At 37.6% G+C, this 19,437-nt stretch overlaps 1 protein-coding gene across 1 annotated transcript in view; it reads left to right on the forward strand.

The window, feature by feature from the left end:
* Positions 1-19,437, forward strand: part of LOC126234993 (dynein beta chain, ciliary-like) — a 732,993-nt gene that overhangs the window by 200,730 nt on the left and 512,826 nt on the right. The window contains exons 16-18 of the mRNA XM_049943730.1: positions 6,660-6,851; positions 6,966-7,158; positions 7,288-7,606. Of these exons, the coding sequence (XP_049799687.1) occupies positions 6,660-6,851; positions 6,966-7,158; positions 7,288-7,606 (704 nt within the window). The remainder of the gene's footprint in view (positions 1-6,659; positions 6,852-6,965; positions 7,159-7,287; positions 7,607-19,437) is intronic.

A 19,437-nucleotide genomic window follows, 5' to 3' on the forward strand; every position in this document is an offset into this window, starting at 1 on the left:
TATTGTGAGCTCACACGAAATAAGGTATCTTGAACGGAATGACCTCCTCCGTGCCAGCCAGCATGGATTCTGAAAACATCGATCATTTGAGACCTAACTCATACTTTCCTCACATGACATACTGAAAGCCATGGATCGAGGCAGTCAGTCAGTTTTGATTTATAAAAAAACATTTGACTCACCAGGGAACATTCCCAAGTGTCAGTAAATGATCTTGATGAAACTTGGCAGATGTCTAGAGGAGGCAAAAGAATGCAGTATGTACGTATTTGCCCCTGATTTCACTTTTAAGGGTTAAAATACACCCTGAAAAGTAATTTGACATGTTAGTTTTGGAGGGAATATCTTCGAAACAATGACATGTAAAAAATGTTTCTCATAAAAGTTGATATATAATTAATGTTTTTGAAAACAATATAATTGAATTTTGTAGTAATTTGAAACTTTGCAGAATACCCCACCACAATTCATTAATTTTTAAAAAACAAAACTTTTGTTATAACATAAATTAAAGAAATTTCAACCTACATACATCTATGTGTAATAATAAAGCTTGTCTCTGAAATACCATTTCTGGAAAATAAGCCATGAATAGTGTGCTGTCAGAGTATTTTCAACAAATCTGAAATATCTAAATAGTCATTATTAGTCTAGTTATCTATTTTATTATATTTGCTTTACGTTTTAAATAATTTTTGTTCAAGAATTAGAGCTGAGCACACTAGTTGATATAATCTGCCTCTCTGAACATCATGTGACCACTGGTATAGATATGTTAAATCTTACAGGATACAAGTTAGCTTCTTATTTCTGTAGATAAAATATAGAGAAAGGAGGAGTTCCCATATTTGTCAGAAACTGTTTTGATTTCAATAATATTGAAATTAATAAATTTTGCTCAGAGCAGCACTTAGAAGCTTGTGCAATAAAAGTAGTATTTCATGATAATCCTTTTAAAATAGTAGGTATATACAGATCACCTTCAGGAAACTGTAACCTCTTCATAAAAAAACTGGAAGCTTTGCTGTCCCATCCCATGGTTAAATACAAGGAAATAGTGGTTGCTGATGATTTTAATGTGTATTTGTTGAAAAGCTCTGTCAGTGAACAATTATTGCTGTCAGTAACACTATCTTTCAATTTAGTTCCTACTGTGAACTTTGCTACTAGGATATGTAAGAGCTCTGAGACTGCTATTGACAATATCTTTGTAGACAAATCTAGGGAAAAAAGTCATATCACAAAACCAATAGTAAATGGGGCTATCTGATCATGGCATGCAGCATTTTGTGTTAGATGTTGAAACTTATCAGGATAAAAAATCTTTTAAATCTGAGTACAGGAGTGTAATAAATAAGTCAAAAATTGAGAAATTCAGGAAATTGCTGAAAGACATGCACTGGATAGATGTTTACAATATTTCTGACTCAAATGGAAAATACAAAGCGTACATTAATAAAGTTACCTCCACTATCGAAAACTGTTTTCTCCTAAAGATAACTCAAATTGCACACAGGATCAGCTCTGATGTTAGAATTGTAATATATTACAAAGAATACAGAAAAATATTAAAGCAAGTAATCCAGAAACCATAGCAGCTTTATTATGAGAAAAAGATAATTAAATCAGGCAACAAAATAAAAGCTGTATGGGATATATTGAAAACAGAGACAGGTGGGGCCAAAAAGGAAGAGGAACAGATAGCTCTAAAAATAAATGAGACTTTGGTAACAAGTACATGTAGTGTTGCAAACCTCTTAAACAAGTACTTCATTTCTATTACTGACAGCTTGTGGTTATCAGGTTCAGTGAACAGTGCAATGGAGTATCTGAGACCAGTCTTTAAAAATAACTTCAGTAAAATGGAAATGACACTCATATCTCCCAGAGAAGCAGCATCCATCATAAAATCTTTAAAATCTAAGTATTCCAGTGGGTATGATAACATATCAATGAAGTTAATCAAAGAGTGCTCATGCAAGTTGAATTCTGTCTTAAGTTATTTGTGTACTCAATCTCTTATCAGTGAAACATTTCCAGACTGGCTAAAATATGCTGAAGTTAAGCCTCTTTACAAGAAGGCGGATAAAGAGATACCATCAAACTATTGACAAATTTCACTTTTGCTGGCTTTCTCAAAAAAATTTGAAAAGGTTGTGTTCAAGCATCTCCTTAAGCATCTGACTGCAAATAATATATTTTCCAAGTCACAGTTTGGATTTCTTAACGGTCCTGATAAAGAGAAAGCTATTTATACTTACAGTGAGAATGTGCTTAATTCATTAGATAACAAATTAGAGGCTATTGGCATTTTCTGTGACCTGTCAAAAACCCTTTTACTGTGTGAACCACAGCATTCTCTTAAGTAAATTAGAATATTATGGTGTCACCGGCAGTGCTGCGAAATGGTTTGAGTCTTATCTATCTAATAGGAAACAAAGGGTGTTTTTGCAAAATACCTGTGTAGTAAGTGGTCAGTCCTCATCTGGCTGGGAATTAATTACATGTGGTGTTCCTCAAGGTTCCGTCTTGGGTCCACTGCTTTTTCTTGTGTACGTTAATGACCTGTCATCTGTTACATTGCTAGATGCTAAATTGTTTTGTTTGCAGATGACACAAACATTGCAATAGTAGCAAGTCAAGTACAGATTTATAAATAGATGCTAATCAAATTTTCACTGTCATTAAACTTTGTGAAGACCCACTATATGCAGTTCAAAACCTGTAAGAGATTTCCTTTGTGTATAACATATGAAGACATGCAGATCAAAGAGGCTGACAGTGTTAAAGTTCTGAGATTACAACTCGATAATAAATTCAGTTGGGAAGGGCATACCACAGAATTGCTTAAGTGCCTAAACAAGTCTGTATTTGTCATGAAAATGATGTCAGATGTAAGAGATATAAATATAAAAAAACTAGCATACTTTGCTTACTTTCATTCTATTATGTTATAACGAATCATATTCTGGGGCAACTCATCAAACTGAGCAAAATTTTTGTGTGCAAAAGCATGTGATAAGAATCATGTATGGTGTAAATTAAAGAACATCCTGTAGAAACCTGTTCAAATAGCTTTGTATTCTAACCACTGCTTCTCAGTATATTTATTCCTTAATGAAATTTGTTGCAAGTAATACATCTCTATTTCCAACCAATAGCTCAATACATAGTATCAATACTATGATTAGAACAATCTACATAAAGACCTAAAATCACTTACCTTCGTCCAAAAAGGGGTCCAATATTCAGGAACACAAATTTTGAATAAATTGCCAGCAACCATTAAAAACTTGGTTTGATCAGGGTAGTAAGTACTATATTCAAATGTTTTATGTTTTTATGTTCTACTGTCTGACATGTTCCACACCCATGAGAATCATCTCATTTTTAGGGTCTAAGGAATGAGAACTGAACCTAATATAATATAATCTCTATTATTTTATGTTTTACATATCCTTTGTTTACCATTTCATGTATGTTGAGTTTGTTAGTTCAGAATAAAAAGTAACTTATTGTTATGATACAAAATCATTACAATAATAGTAAGACATAAAGAAATACTTAAAACATAATATTTTCTTGCATGATGCACATAAAATGAATGAAATTTCTTTACATAATGTACACAAGAGAGGACACAATGTAAAACAAAATTTTGCAGGATTTAAAATTTTTGTGGGTAACCCTCTAAATGTACTGATTTTTATCGGGCATATTTCAGTACATTGATAACCCTTGGCAAAGGGAATTGATCATAATACTAGTGACTGCAGTGTGATTATATTGTTTCTTGAATGGAGGTTGACATCGTGATCATTCCACAAAACTCGGTCTGAAAATCTCACAAAGTTCTTCCAACATCGAACGCTGTGTACATCTCATGATTGTGCCTATGCTGATGAGTCCTTTGGAATCACCAGATGAACAAGTTCCTTGTCCTCAGGTACAGTGTTCTATACAGTTACTTCACATTGACAGCCCACGACTCGAACAAGAACACAGATATTTCTCCCTCATTGGAAGAGAAAATGTCTTTCAAATATCTTTCGACCTGGTCAGACATTTGTTCACCAAATGCCTCACAAGAGATTTTTGAATTATTTGTCCAGACTCACCATTTGATTCTTCTAAAACTATAAAAGGCAGGTTGTCACTGTGAGACAACTGTTTTGACCATCTTAACCGAGGACAAGGACCTTGTTCATCTGGTGATTCCAAAGGGCTTGACAGCATAGTTACAGTCGAGATGTATATCGCTTTCAAGGTTGAAAGACCTTTGTGAGGAGATTTTCAAATTTAGTTCTGTTGAATGATTATGGTGTTAGTCTCAAATTTGAAACAATATAATCAAGCTGCAGTCACTAGTACATAATTCGTTCTGTTCAGTAAGGATCACCAGTGTACTGAAACATGCCTGATACAAATCAGTGTATTTTGAGGATCATCCATGATAATTTGAAATCCCGCAAAATTTTGTTTTGTATTACATTCTCTATTGTGCATGTTATGTAAAGAAATTTTGTTCATTTTATGTGCATGGTGTAAGAAAATATGTTTTAAGCAGATTATCACTATTGTAATGATTTTATATCATAATAATGAGTTACTTATTATTTTCAATAAACAGGTTGTATGTATTTAAGAAAAATTTTTTAAAAAGGGGAAACTATGTAAAACATAAAATAATAATTATAAACATAAAACAAGTATATCTAAAATAAATAACTAGACAAATAATGATTGTTTAGATATTTTAATTATGTATGTTGAAAATACTCTGACAGTGCATTGTGTACAGCTTATTTTCCAGAAATAGTATATCAGAAACCAGCTTTATTACACACAGATGTATGTAGCTTGAAAGCTACTTTAATTTATGTATAGCGCAGACCCCTGAAACCATTGACCTAAGTTGTCAACAAGGCACTGTGCAAGCTGGTGGTGGCTTCATAATGATGTGGGCTGTGTTTACTGGAAAGGACTGGATCCTCTAGTCCAAATAAACTGATCATTGACTAGAAATGGTTATGTTAGGTTACTTGGAGAGCATTTGCAGCCATTCGTGGACTTCATGTTCCCTAACAATGATGGAATTTTTATATGACAATGTGCAATGTCAGCAGGCCACAGTTGTTCGCAATTGATTTGAATAACATTTTAGACAGTTCGTGCAAATGATTTGGTCTCCCAGATCGTCTGACATGAATCCCATCGAAGATTTATAGGAGATAATCGAAGGTCAGTTCATACACAAAATCTTGCTCTGGCAACACTTTTGCAATTATAGACAGCTACAGAGGCAACATGGCTCAGTACATCTGCTGGGCCTGTCGAGTTGGTGCACTGCACCAGGCAAAAGGAGGTCCGACGTGATATTAGAAGGTGTCCCATGACTTTTGTCACCTGAATCTTGTTGGAACCCTTGCTGTGTATGTTCCATATTAATGACCTTGCAAACAATATTATTATAACCTCAGATTTTTGCAGCCAAAGCGGTTATCTATAATGAAATACTGAATACTGTCTGAAAGAAGCTGCATGAGTATTTAATCAGATCTGGCACTTGCTTTAAATGTTCTGCAATGTAAAATTCTGCACTTAAAAAAAAAACACTATGACTATAATATCATTGAGTCACAGTTGGGATTGGTAAACTCATACAAATAGCTGGGGTTAACAATTTGTAGGGATATGAAATGGAACAATCAATTAGACTCAGTATAGGTAAAGCAGGTGGGAGACTGTAATTCATTGGTAGAATACTAGGGAAATGCAGTCGGTCTACAAAGAGATTGCATAAAAAGACTTTTGTGATAAATCCTAGAATACTGCTCAAGTGTGTGGGACCCATACTAGATAGGAGTAACATGATATTGAATGGATACAAAGAAGGGCAACATGAATGGTCACAGATTTGTTTGACCCATTGGGAAAGTATCAGGAAAAAGCTGAAATAAGTGACCTGGCAGACATTTTAAGTTAGAGGCAAATTAGCCCGTGGGGAACCTATTTAGAAAGTTTGTAGAACTAATTTTGAGTGATGAATCAAGGAATGTATTACAACCTCCTGTGGAATTCTCTGGATTGTGAAGACAAGATTAGACTAATTACAGCATAATTAGACTAATTACAGCATACACACAGGCAGTGAAGTGATCATTTTTCCATTATCCATACGTGGGTGGAATGGGAGAAAGCACTAACAATTGGTATAATGGGACATACCCACTGCCATGTGCAGTGGCTTGCTTAGATAATAAAGATAACAGCCAGACCATACCGATTTGCATGCAAAAATCCAAAGAGTCTGAATTAAAATTTAAGATCTTTGTTTGCACAATCAAAGTATTCCTCTATGTCATCCACAGTTTTGAACTCATGTTGTCTGTAGAACAATCCTTCATAACTTCTTAGAAATCAGTGCTGTTTCCTTGTTTACAATAATAATTGTTATTTGTGTTTTGCAACTGAACTTTACTTGTTTTTGAACGTCTTGGGCCTAGTTGTTGATGGCATCTTTTATGGTTTTGCCCCCCCCCCCCCCCCCCCCTCATATTTTGTATATGTCCACTAGCTCCTCTAGTAGTGCTTCTGGACTCACAATTATGAAATTTCCTTGTATAATTGTTTGTACTGAACTGTATTATGTGGTACAGCTCTTACTGCTGCATTTAATTTTGTTACAAAGCTAACTTTTATACAAGAAAATTATACACATCCAGTTTCACAAGACCAGAATTGCTCACAGAAGAGCCAGTGGACACATAGAAAAGATGGGAAGAATTTAAAACCACTGAAGATGTCTAAACAGTCAGGCAAGATACATTTGGTAATTTCAGTTGCAAAAGGTAAGTAATAGATATTATATACCAGATAAACTGCATTTCTTTGCCAACTGAGGAAGAATGGCTGCAGACCTTAAAAACCATTTGCAAGATTTTTTGCTTTTTACTTATTTTCAGTTTGGGATTTTGTTGATAAATTCAAAAGCATGGTAAAACAACTTCATGAGAGAGTTACTAATGCACAGTCAAATATTAAAAAAATCAGAGATCTTATGGGTGCTTGGTCTACAACTCCATTATATGAACGGAAGGAGCGAAAGAAATTTGCTCTGCTTAATATTGAAGACCGTTTGGATAATGTGCAAAGGAGGTACGTTCAAGTTTTAGGAGTTTCAGAATATGTCACTGATATCATTACTGACATTTGGTATATTGCAGACATTGTGGATAAAAGCCTTATGTTGATATGTGGAGCGAATTAATTAATTAATGATTTTAGGTACAACATCATAAAGGAAACTGGTGTCCTGATACATAATTTTATGGAAACTAATTACACTCTGTATTTTGAATCCAACTATCTGAATGAACAAAGTGAAATAGCACATTTTAATAGCAAGTCTCCTAGCATAGGGGAAGAAAACAAAAACGCCATTAATCAAGAGAACACCATTAATAACCATGAACAATTAGATATTACACTGGGAGAAGAAGCAAATGAACAACATTCCGCAGAAGAGGAGAGTGGCTTTACTGTGACTGATTCAGAAATTAATGGTACCTGTTCTGATGAAAGAGGAGGTGCAGGTGAAAGAACTGTAAGTAAATTGTAACTCACGTTATTGTGTCAGTCATAATGTTTATTTCTATAGCACTAGCTGTTCCACACAGCTGCACTCGTGTATCAGTAGTTTTGTTATGATGAGTGATATTGAATAAGTAAGCTGCTCTATGTGCAGTAACAGCAGATACCTCACATTTCTACCTGTTTGGGTAAACATAGCTTGTGATACAGTCCCTGCTCTCCCCCCGCCAAAGCTGTCCTAATACATGATGCGTTGACGTGTGCAGCATTGCTGCCAAGTAGTGGGAACAGTGGATCATCAGCAGGAATGCACATCTGTGCATTGTGCTATTGAAGTAGCATAGAAGTCTGGATTAAATACACTGAAGATTGTAAAGCATTGTATTCATTACTTTGAGTTGTATCATGTAGCACATATCAACCAATAAAAGCATTTTCACAAATTTGATGAAGATCAAAAGTCAAAGAATAAATATTTTTTTTCAAAATTTGCGTAATATTCTTCAAATCAGTAAGTATCTTGCACTACACATTTTATGAAGTAGTTTGTTTTCTTCCACAGAGTTCAAGCTATCTCCTTACAAGGTTTCTTTGAAATCAATTCAGTGGGTTAGTAACAATGAATTTAAATATCATGCATGATGTGGCAATTTTTCACACACCTCAGTGTTTATGATGTCATATATCCTGGACTGTGTGTCATACAATGATATAATTTTGCAAGTACATTGAGTGGTATACGAGAAACTGTCTGTAAAATGTGTCACAAATACAGTTAGTAGTAAAGTAGTAATTAATTAATACATCAGGCAGTCTCACTGCATGAACAGGAAAAATGTAGTAAGCAGTAAACTTTTTTCCTTTCATCATTTTGCTGAGATTATAAGTGAGAAAAAGGTTCATAAAGATTTGAAATTGTGTGTAATGATGGTCACCCATCCAAATGCTGGCCATTCCTAAGAGCACTCAACTTCGGTGATCTGACGGGAACCGGTGTATCCACTGCGGCAAGACCATTGCCCTATTATAAAAAACTCATTTAATTTCTGTATCTAATACTGTGTTTTTAACAATTATGGAAAGGATAGATTGCTACTCACTGTAAGGATGACATGTTGAGTTGTAGACAGGAACAACTGTTACACACAAAGCTTTCGGCCAAAGCCTTCATCAGAAAAGAAAAACACACGTATTCACACAGGCAAACACTCCTTACATACACCTGACCACTATCTCAGTTCAGGCCAGGCTATAACTGAAATGCGTCGAATGAGAGCAACAGTCCATAGTGGGGAAGGGAAGGGGTAGGGATAACAGAGTGTGGGTGAGGGAGGAGGAACAGTGCTTCCTGGTGGAGCGTGCAGGGACTAGAGGTGGCAGACAAGGATACCTGGTGCACCATCGGGAAGCTGTGGGAAGGAAGGAAAGGGAAAAAAACAGTGAGCTGAAAGGAGAGGACAGAGAAGGGGAGGAGATCAGTGTGTGCATTGGAAGAGAGCAGTGCACAGTGAGGGCAAGGGGATGTGAGCTGGGAGGAGGTGGTAGGTTAGAGGGGGCAGAAATTATCGGGTGGAGGGTGCAGAGACAGTAGATTACTGTAGGTTGAGGCCAGGATGATTTTGGGAGTGGAGAATTTGTTGTAAGGATCAATCCCATCTTTGCAGTCCAGAAAAGGCGATGGAAGGGAGGATCCAGATGGTCTGAGTTGTAAAGCTGCCACTGATATCAAGGATGTTATGTTTAGCTGCATGTTGTGCAACAGGATGGTCCATAATGCTCTTGGCTACAGTTTGGCACTTTCTCAGCTGGGCCTGCCTATGATGGGGTAAGGTAAGCCTGTGACAGGACTGGAATAGGAAGGGCTGGGGGGGGGGGGGGGGGGTGGATTCAGCAGGTATTGCACCTGGGTCTTTCATAAGGATATGATCCATTGGGATATGGCACGGGAAATCTGTTTTTGGACTAGGTCTGGGGGATAGTGCTTGTCTGTGAAGGTCTTTGTGAGACTTTCAGCATACTGGGTAAGGGAGCTGCCATTACTGTAGATACTCTGTCTGCAGATGGTTGGTCGATAGTTTTGATGTGGACAGAGGTGTAGATGGAGCCTTCAGAGAGGGGCAGATCACCTTCCATGGTGGCACTCTGGATTGAGAAGAACCAAATGAAGTGAATGGGAGAGAAGGTTTTGAGGTGGTGAAGGAATTAGGATAGAGAGTCCTGAACCTGAGTCCAGACCATGAAGATATCGTCCACGAAGCTGAACCAGATCAAGGGTTTGGGAGGCTATGAAGGTTTTCTGTAGACAGCGCGCAAACAGATTGACATAGTGGGGTGCCATACAGGTTCCCATGGTTGTGCCATGGATTTGTTTGTGTGCCTTCCATGTGAAGGGGAAGTAGTTATGGGTTTGGATATAGTTAGTAGGGTAAATGGGAAATGAGGTAGGGAGGACATTCACAGAGGTTGTGCTCATTAGTGGCAAAACCACGGGCTAATGCAGGAGGTAAAGGGGTGGGGATGGTGGAGAGTTGGAGAAAGAAGTGATTGGTATCATTGATGGGGAAGGCTAGATTTTGGACAATAGGTTGGAGATGTAGGTCTGCCTGAGCAGCCAGAGACAGTGGTCATGTGTGTGTGAGGTGTGCTCCTCTTTTTTTTTTTTTTATAAAAAAAAGCCTGTCTGCTACTCAATGTGTGTCACCTTTACAGTGAGTAGCAATCTATTCTTTCCGTAATTGCTGATACTCCAACCTGGGCTTTCCATTGCTGAATATTGTGTAAAGAGCATTCAAAAAGAAACGAAACAGAATCTGGAATGTGCAAACCGGTGACAGGAGGGTAATATCATGGTGTGTGTAAAGAGATGTGGTTCTGACCAGAGCTTGGAAGTTCACAGCCCATCGCTAGATGGCACGCGTGCAAGTCACATGAATATACAGACCTAGCAGCAACATGCATCAATCGTCCAAAGCTGCCAGTCACATTGCAAACAGTGACATGGAGGTGTCAAAAGAAGAGCAAAGGGATGTTGTTCTTTTTCTGACAGTGGAAGGAGTCAGAGGAACGGACATTCATCGACGAATGTCACTAGTGTACAGCTAACACTGTATGTCCCTTGCAAGGGTCAGTGTGTGGCACAATCACTTCTGGGCAGGACGGGTGTCATTATCCGATGATGCACGGTCTGGAGTACCACACTGCATTCCCAATGACATTCTCCAGCTAGTGGATGCACACGTTACCCAGGACTGCCAAGTGACAGTGAAAGCCATAGCCGCCGTGGTTGGATTTAGTGTCGGAAGTGTTCACACCATCATGAAGGAACGACTGCACATGCACAAAGTGTGTGCCCAATGGATGCCCCACAGGAAGCGTGTTGAATGGCCCACTGTCTTGCTCATCTGTAGTGCTATGCTCTGGAAGGGAATGCATTCCTGGCACAAGTGGTGGCTGGAGATGAGTCCTGGTCACGAAAAAAAGCCAAGGCCATCCACACGAGTGCATGAGAGGTTATGCTGATGTTCTTCTTTGACCAAGATGGCCCCCTTCTGATTCACTTCCTGCAGCCTCGGACAACAGTGAGTGCCCATCGTTACTTGCAGACCTTGACCACCCTTTGCCAAGTGATCAAATCAAAACGACCAGGCAGTTTCACCCATGGGGTCATTTTGCTCCATGACAATGCAAAGCCTCATATGGCCAACACAGTCGTGGCACTCTTGCAGAAATTCATATGTGAGGTTCTCAGCCACCCTCCATACAGTCCAGACCTCTCTCCCTGTGATTACATCATTTTGCTCCACTCAAAATGCTCTGAGGGGCAAGCAATTCACCTCAGATGACGATGGCCAGCTGTACGTGTAGAACTGGTTAACATCGCAGGCCCGGGAATTTTGTGAGACAGCCATTCACCCCCTTGTGTCACAGTGGAACAAGTGTCTCAACAGCCAGGGTCAATACTTCTAACATACAGGTACTTGTTTCTGTAATTATGCCTCTGGCTCGTTTCTTTTTGAATGCCCCTTATATTTTGTGAGTGTATATATATATATATATATATATATATATATATATATTATTCGGTTGAATATAACTTATTGCATGTACAAAGTTGGATACAAAACGTTATATGAATGACCTCTAACAGTAAGTCATGAGACAACTGATACCTGACATAATTTTAACTGACAGTCTACATGTAACAAAAGTGAAATTCTGTAAATAATGTTCGCTTTACTCAAGACTGAAACATGCTCAAAGTTATGTATTATGCCACAAGAACTGTGCAACTTTGCACCAATATGGAAACAAATATGAGTATTATTGTGCAATATTTAGAAGAAGCTTCCTCAATAGCAGTCTATACTTATGGACTGCAAAAAAAAAAGAATCATGGAAACCTGGTTTCAAAGCATTTTTTTATAAAATGTATTTATATTCCTTAAAGTACAAGACTGCTTAGAAACTGTAGTGTTTGCAGTAATATCAAACAGAACAAAAACCTCCACATAATTCGCACTAGTACTGTACAGTACCAGAAGGGCATGTTTCCCACAGGCCCCAGTAGATATGTACAACTTAAGTGTATTTGACATGTTCAGTATCTACAGTAGTCGGTGTTGTTGTCAATGAAAAGGACTAATAAACAAACATTTCATGTAATGTTTTCTTTAAAATGACTGGGTGTTGTGTGCTGTCCTTAGGTTAGTTAGGTTTAAGTAGTTCTAAGTTCTAGGGGACTGATGACCATAGATGTTAAGTCCCATAGTGCTCAGAGCCATTTTTTTCTTTAAAGCCAAGATTTTCCTGGGGCTCATATCTCAGGTTCTGTTGTTGATAGTCAAGTGTTTTCGATAACCCTTCAGCTAGGAATCATTTGTGTATCTAACAGAGGGATCACCTGTGTCATCATCCTGCAGTACAGGGTCAAAGTAACAATATTGCACTTCCCCCAGCTTAGGAAAATGGGCAGACCAGCTGGTTCTTTTGCATTTGATATGGTCTCTGGTGGGCTTGATGGGAGTTATGGAGGCATCATTAGTTCACGGGCGATTCCTCACAAAACCATCAAAAAAGGTTTCTTTTACTATATTTTCACATTGACTAGTGGACCAAAATCCAGCCGATGATTCCAAGATGGCTATGCACAGAAAATGAATGAAATTATAATTGTACTCACAAAATCACAATATCGAATTAACTTCCAAATTTCCTTGATATCTTTATTCCTTTCCCAGACACAAAGGTTCTGAGTTACCCAACTTGTATATATAAAATATCTATGTAAAAATTAAATGAACAGATTGATGATGGTATATCTATGATAAGCCCACAGTTCAATTAAACTGACAGGTATACTCGTGAATGAATGAATGAATGAACGAGTGATGCATTACGTGAATGTTTCCGAAGGAAACCCCTGATAAAGCATTTTTCACCATTTTTCTGCTGCAAGTATCAAACTAAACCCCAGTTGTCGATTCCAGGATGGCTATGCACAGTAAATGGCTGTAATTTTTACGATATATTCCTAAGACTCCAGTCTCAACAACCTCGAAAATTTTCTAGATTTCTTTATCCGTTTGTGAGATGCAGAGGTTCAGAGTTAACCTACTTGTCCACGTAAAATAGTAAAATACGATGTAAGACAAAAATTACGTTTATAAAGTGATATAGCATGGAGAAATATGATGTAAAATGTCTCCGTTATTGTCAGTAGTATTCTGGGAACTCCACGCTGTAGTACTGAAGCACATGTAAAATTGTTGTGCATGTAAAATCCGGTCCGAGGTGTTAGATTAGTTTTGTGCTATTTAATTTTCACTTAAGGAAACTATCAGAATTTTACTGACCCCTCAAGTTCCTTTCATATGAGAGACATGTCCTGCTGTGGCAGGGGAAAGAAGGTAACCAGCGGAAAAATGATCATATTGGAGCACAAAAAAGAGGAATAAGCTCCTCTTTATTGAAGGAATCTGATGGAAAAGTAGGATACCAGCTGCCTCAGTTCACCTTCCTCGGCACCTTTATAATTTTTCACCAAAATATTGTCATGTGAACATATTCGACCTTTTTCATACGGAGAGAGAAGGAAAGAGCGGCAGCAGGAAAGAGACGGAGAAGTAATAAATGCTGGATGATACTAGACAGTGCTTCTGGTATAGAAAGAGTGAAAGAGACAACTGTAGTATGAAGGAAAAAGAGGGACACAGTGGCAGTGGAACACAGCAGTCAGTGAGAGATAGTGCTTGAAAAGGGTGAAGGCCGGTGGGAGAGGAATAGAGAGATGGAGGAAGGGGAAGTGGGTGAGAGCCTGTGATTTTTTATGCTATCTTGGCTTTTGAATGGTTTTAAACAATTAAAACAGATTGCCTTTCAATACTCTGTAAATGAGAAAATTCAGTATTCTGTTAAAGATTTCCCATTGACCATAATTCGTTACCATACAATGCTGTGTTCTAAACCTACTGTCTCAGAAATTTCTTCCCTGAGTTAAGGCCTATATTTTGATACGAATAGACTACTCTTCACCAGGAATGTCCCTTTTCTTGCCAATGCTAGTCTGCTTTTTATATCCTCCTTACTCCGTCCATCATCTGTTATTACGCTGCCTCGGTAATAGAATTTCTTAACATTGTCTACGTCTTGTTCACCAATTTTGATGTTAAGTTTTTTCGCTATTCTCATTTTCGCTACTTCCAATTATTATTTTTTTTTTTTTTTTTTTTTTCATTTTTCAGTTTACTCTAATCCTTATTCTGTACACATTAGACTGTTTGTTACACTCACCAGAACCTGTAATTCTTCTTCACCTCTAGTGAGGTTAGCAACACATCAGTGACTCTTACCATTGATACTATTTGAACCTCAATTTTAATCCAACTCTTGAACCTTTCTTTTCTTTCTGTCATTGCTTCTTTGATCTGTATATTGCATGATAGAGGCATCCTTTTTAATCCGAGCACTTCATTTTTGGTCTTCCAGTCTTATTGTCCCCTTTTGGTTTTTGTACATACTGTATATCACCAGTCTTTCCCTATAACTTTCTCCTATTTTTTGTAGAATTTTGAACATCTCGTTTTACATTGTTGAACATTTATTCCTGGATGACAAAACCTATGGTTGTGTCTTGATTTTTTCTTCACGCTTGCTTGCATTATCAACCGTAACGTCACCAACTGCCTCTCTGGTGATTTTAACTTTCGTAAAACCAAACTTATTGTCATGTAACAGATCTTTACTTTTCTTTTTCACTCTTCTGTAAATTTTTCTTGTCAGCAACTTACTGACACCACCATTTTGCATCAGGTGACTAATTTCAACCCGTGTATCTTTCGCAGCTTTTCAGTGCATTGGGCGATGAGGCCGGGCCTGTGATCATCCTGCAGAAGCATTAGCATTGTAGCGGGAGATTTTTCTGCCCAGAAGACAGCGTTCAAATCAAATGTCTCTGAGCAATATGGGACTTAACATCTGAGGTCATCAGTCCCCTAGACTTAGAACTACTTAAACCTAACTAACCTAAGGACATCACACACATCCATGCCCGAGGCAAGATTCAAACCTACGACCATAGCAGCAGCGCAGTTCCGGACTGAATTGCCTTGAACCACTTGGCCACAACGGCCGGCAGAGACAGCATTCATTCCGGTCTAGTCTTCTACCTAAACTTCATGAATACTCTAGCCAAGCAAAGCTTGCTAGTGTGTGTGCTTATAGTAAAAGCTGTAAAACTTTTTCACATTTATCGGTATGCATGTAACAGCATACTTAACATATTCCAAAACACTGCGCATAAAAACGGGATTTTCCGTTGCTCGTACTTGGGGTTCAATCCCAAGTGTTTTGGATAGCCCTTGGGCTCGGGACCATTTGTATAATCAACAGAAGGATCATCTTAGTGTCATCATCCTGCAGTACAGAGTCAAAGTATCAATATTGCACTTCCTCCAGCTTAGGAAAATGGAGCAGATCAGTTGGTTCTTTTTGCATATGATTCGGTCTCTTGTGGGCTTGATGGGAGTTATGGAGGCACCATTAGTTAATGGGCAGTTCCTGAGAAAACCTGAAAAAAGCCTTTTTCATCATTTTTTTTCACCATCAGCAATGGATATCTAAATAACTAACCGCAGTAAATTTCTCATCTTTTTACAGTATATTCTCAATGCGTTTATCTAGAAGTGCCATTTTCTTGTTTTCAAAAATATTATCAGTTATTGAGAAACATCCCAACAACATGGCTTTTGGTACTAAAAATAGCCATGGATTCCGAGATGGTTATGTAAGGCAAATTGGTGTAATTCTTATGATATATTCCTAAGATCCCGATCGCAAACAACACTGAAAATTTTCTTGACATCTTTAGCTGTTTCTGAGATACAGGGATTCAAATGTACATGCAAAATCTAGAGTGAAGTGGAAACTTAGTTTATAAAGTGACATAGCACCAGGAAATAAACTGACCACCCTCTGTGCTATTGAGACGGACAGGCAGAGCCAGATGGACAAAAAACTCTACAAGAAAATAATATTAACCTTTGTGGTGCAAAATCAAACAATGGAAAATCCAAAATGGAATAATGACAATATTATGAAAAGGATAGATTACTACTCGCTGTACAGCACAGATGTTGAGTCTCACTTGTTTAGCAGTCTTTTTGTTGTGCCTGCATATGATTCATCTCTCAGTCTCCCCTGCTCATAATATTATATTAACCGTTTTGGTGGATCCCTAAAAAATTGACCTTTTATCAGTATATTATATATATTACATGTCATTGAACATTTTCTCACTTTGCAGATGAAATACAACATTGTTTGTACCTTCCTTGTGAATGGTATGATTATGTAGCTTTCTCTGTGTCTTGAATTGTATGTTCACTAAGAGAATTCTTGTTTGTGAACTTCAAACTTAGCTTCCTTCCACAAACAATTAACTTCTTGTTCACACGTGTATTTTGACTTGTTGGCATGCAGCTTAAGATTCACATTGTATTTATATCCGTTACAGAATACCACTGCTTGACATGCAGTTATTTCAACCAGTGTGACAGAAAACTCCCTGAAATAAATGAAATCTGACACTTGGTGCAGAATTTGAATCCCAGGCAGGCACACATGTAAGGCATTCAGTCCAGTCAGAGAGGCATTTTAATTTTGCCTGTTATAATAATGTATATTTTCTGAATTAAAAAGCTTATGTGAGATTTTCATTGCCACCCTCCCCCTTGAAATGAGATTTTATCAGACCCTTCCCACCCATTTTGAGCTCACATAATTAATGGACATCCCCTTACAATTCTAGTGTCATCTGCAAAAATATCTAATTCTGCTTATTCTATATTAGACAGAAGTTCATTTACGTATTTGAGTAACAATTAGACACATTTATTTACATATATGAGGAGCAGTGGAGGATCTAAGATTGACCCTTGGGGAATCCCTTACACAGTCTCACTCCAATCAGAAGAATCTTCACTGATTATATTGGTTGAATTACTGAGTACAACTTCCTGCAGTCTTTGGTTGGATATGAAATTTGTCTACAAGAATATTATAATTCACACAGTCAGATGCCTTAGATAGGTTACAAAAAATAATAGTCAATGGTATTTGTTATTTAATGCTTGAAAAATTTAGTGGCTGAATGTGTAAATAGCATTCTTAGTTGAGCAACAGTTCTGAAATACAAACTGTGATTTACTGAGGATAAAATTATTTCTTAGGTGGGATACTGTTCAAAAATACATCACCTTCTCAAAAATTTTTGAAAGTGATGTTAGTAGTGAAATAGGTCAGTAGTTATTGATATGTCTCCTACCACCTGTCTTATGGCATGTTTCAATCTCTCTGGGAAAATTCCTTGAGTTAGAGATGCGTTCCATATTTCAGATAAAACAGGGCTTATTATATGGGAACAAATCTCTTGTACTGTGTTCGAAACACCATCAAATCCAAATGAGCTTTCATTTCTGGAGAATGTACAGGGTGTATCGAAAAGAATCATCTGATTTTTAAAAAAATCATAACTATTATGTAATTCAAGATATGTGCGTGAGCAATGTACTGTTGGAAAGAGCAAACTCCTGAGTCTTACATGGTTCCCACTAGGTAGCAGCAGTGTGTGCCCACTTCTGTTCTAGTAAAAATGGTGTCAGGACAACAGAAAGCATTTTATGTTCTATGTCTGCACAGTGTGGGTCAGTAATAAGTGTTCAGCATGACTTTCATATTAGGTATGATGTGGATCCTCTTACAGCACAGAGCATTAGATGATGTCATGAACAATTTTGAGAAACAGGTTGTTTGTGTAAAGGCAAATCGCCGGATCGTCCATGAGCGTCTTGACACAGACGTTGAATGCCGAGAACACTGTTACAGAAAGGACATATCTCGATATGCTTGAGAACTTTTTTTCCCAGCAGTTGGAGACTGATTTGAATGACTTTATTTATCGACAGGATGGGGCACCTCTGCACTGGCATATGGAGGTGCAGGAATTTTTAACCAAAGGATTAGTGAACAATGGATCAGTCACACTGCACCAAATGCTTCAGCCTTACATTACTGGCCTCCAAGGTCACCTGACCTGACTGTGTGTGATTATTTATTGTAGAGGTTTATAAAGGACTCTGTTTATATGCCTCCATTACCAACAACAGCGAATGAAGTGAGACATCGCATAACAGCACCTATGGAAGCTGTAAACAATGTGGGAACAATTTGAATATGACATTGAGATATGCTGCGCATCTCGAGGGGGGGCATATTGACCACCGGTGAAAAGGTATGAAAATAAACTTTTCAAGTTTCCCATTCTTCAAAAACAAAATTAATTGCATTTGATTTTTAGCTTCAGAAATATTGATGCGCCAAATCAGGTGGTTCTTTTCGATACACCTTGTATAATTCTCCCCATTTAAGAAGGAGAAATTAGGAAACATTCATATGATTGATTTTTTTGAGAGTTGCATTTTCAAAATAGTGCTGTGAGTTTTCTCATGAACTCTTTGCCCCTTTGTTTTCCACTACATGTAGTAAATTATGATTACATGTATCTGCTATATGTTACTGATCATTTGTAGCTCTTCCATTTAATTCAATAGTGACATTGTAAAACTACTTTCTTGTTATTTTAGTTATTTTTCAGCTGTAAGACTCGGATTTAGTAGCTTTACTGAGAGAACATGCTGTGCTACTAAATAATCCTAACCATGTGCCTAATGTGAATATGTGTCTCTTATACAGACCGCTGACACTATGGACAATACATCTGAATCCATACTGAGAATGTAAGCATCCAATTCACTATTCTCACCGTCTGTTCAAGTACTACTCTTTTCATCATCTAAGATTGTAGTATCTGTGTCATTCTGGATGACAAGCTAACCTCAGAACTAGATATTTCAGTTAAGAAGTATGTGTCTGAAGCTGCTTCCAATTGTGACTCCATAGGTAATAGGTACACACGCAACACATGCATTACTCAGGTTCTGTTGGTGATAGAAAGGTAGGGTGAGTTGTTTTGAATTGCCTTTGGGCCAGGGACCATTTTTAAACCCAACAGAAGGATTGCCTTAGCGTCACTATCCTACAGCACAGGATCAAAGTACGAATATTATACCTTTTCTCCTGCTAACGCAAATGAAGCAGAGCAGTTGGTTCTGTTTACATATGATGTGGTCTACAGTTGCCTTTAAGAGGCTTACCTAGTCACCACTAGTATTCACAGCAAATTCCTCAAATTTTATTGTTATATTTTCTACACACTTATCTAGATATGTCAGCTTACCATTTTCAAAAATCTGTATCCATTACCGAGAAATACCCAGTCGGCTACACACA

The sequence above is a fragment of the Schistocerca nitens genome, chromosome 2 (genome assembly GCF_023898315.1).
Source record: "Schistocerca nitens isolate TAMUIC-IGC-003100 chromosome 2, iqSchNite1.1, whole genome shotgun sequence".
In the NCBI taxonomy this organism is placed as follows: domain Eukaryota; kingdom Metazoa; phylum Arthropoda; class Insecta; order Orthoptera; family Acrididae; genus Schistocerca; species Schistocerca nitens.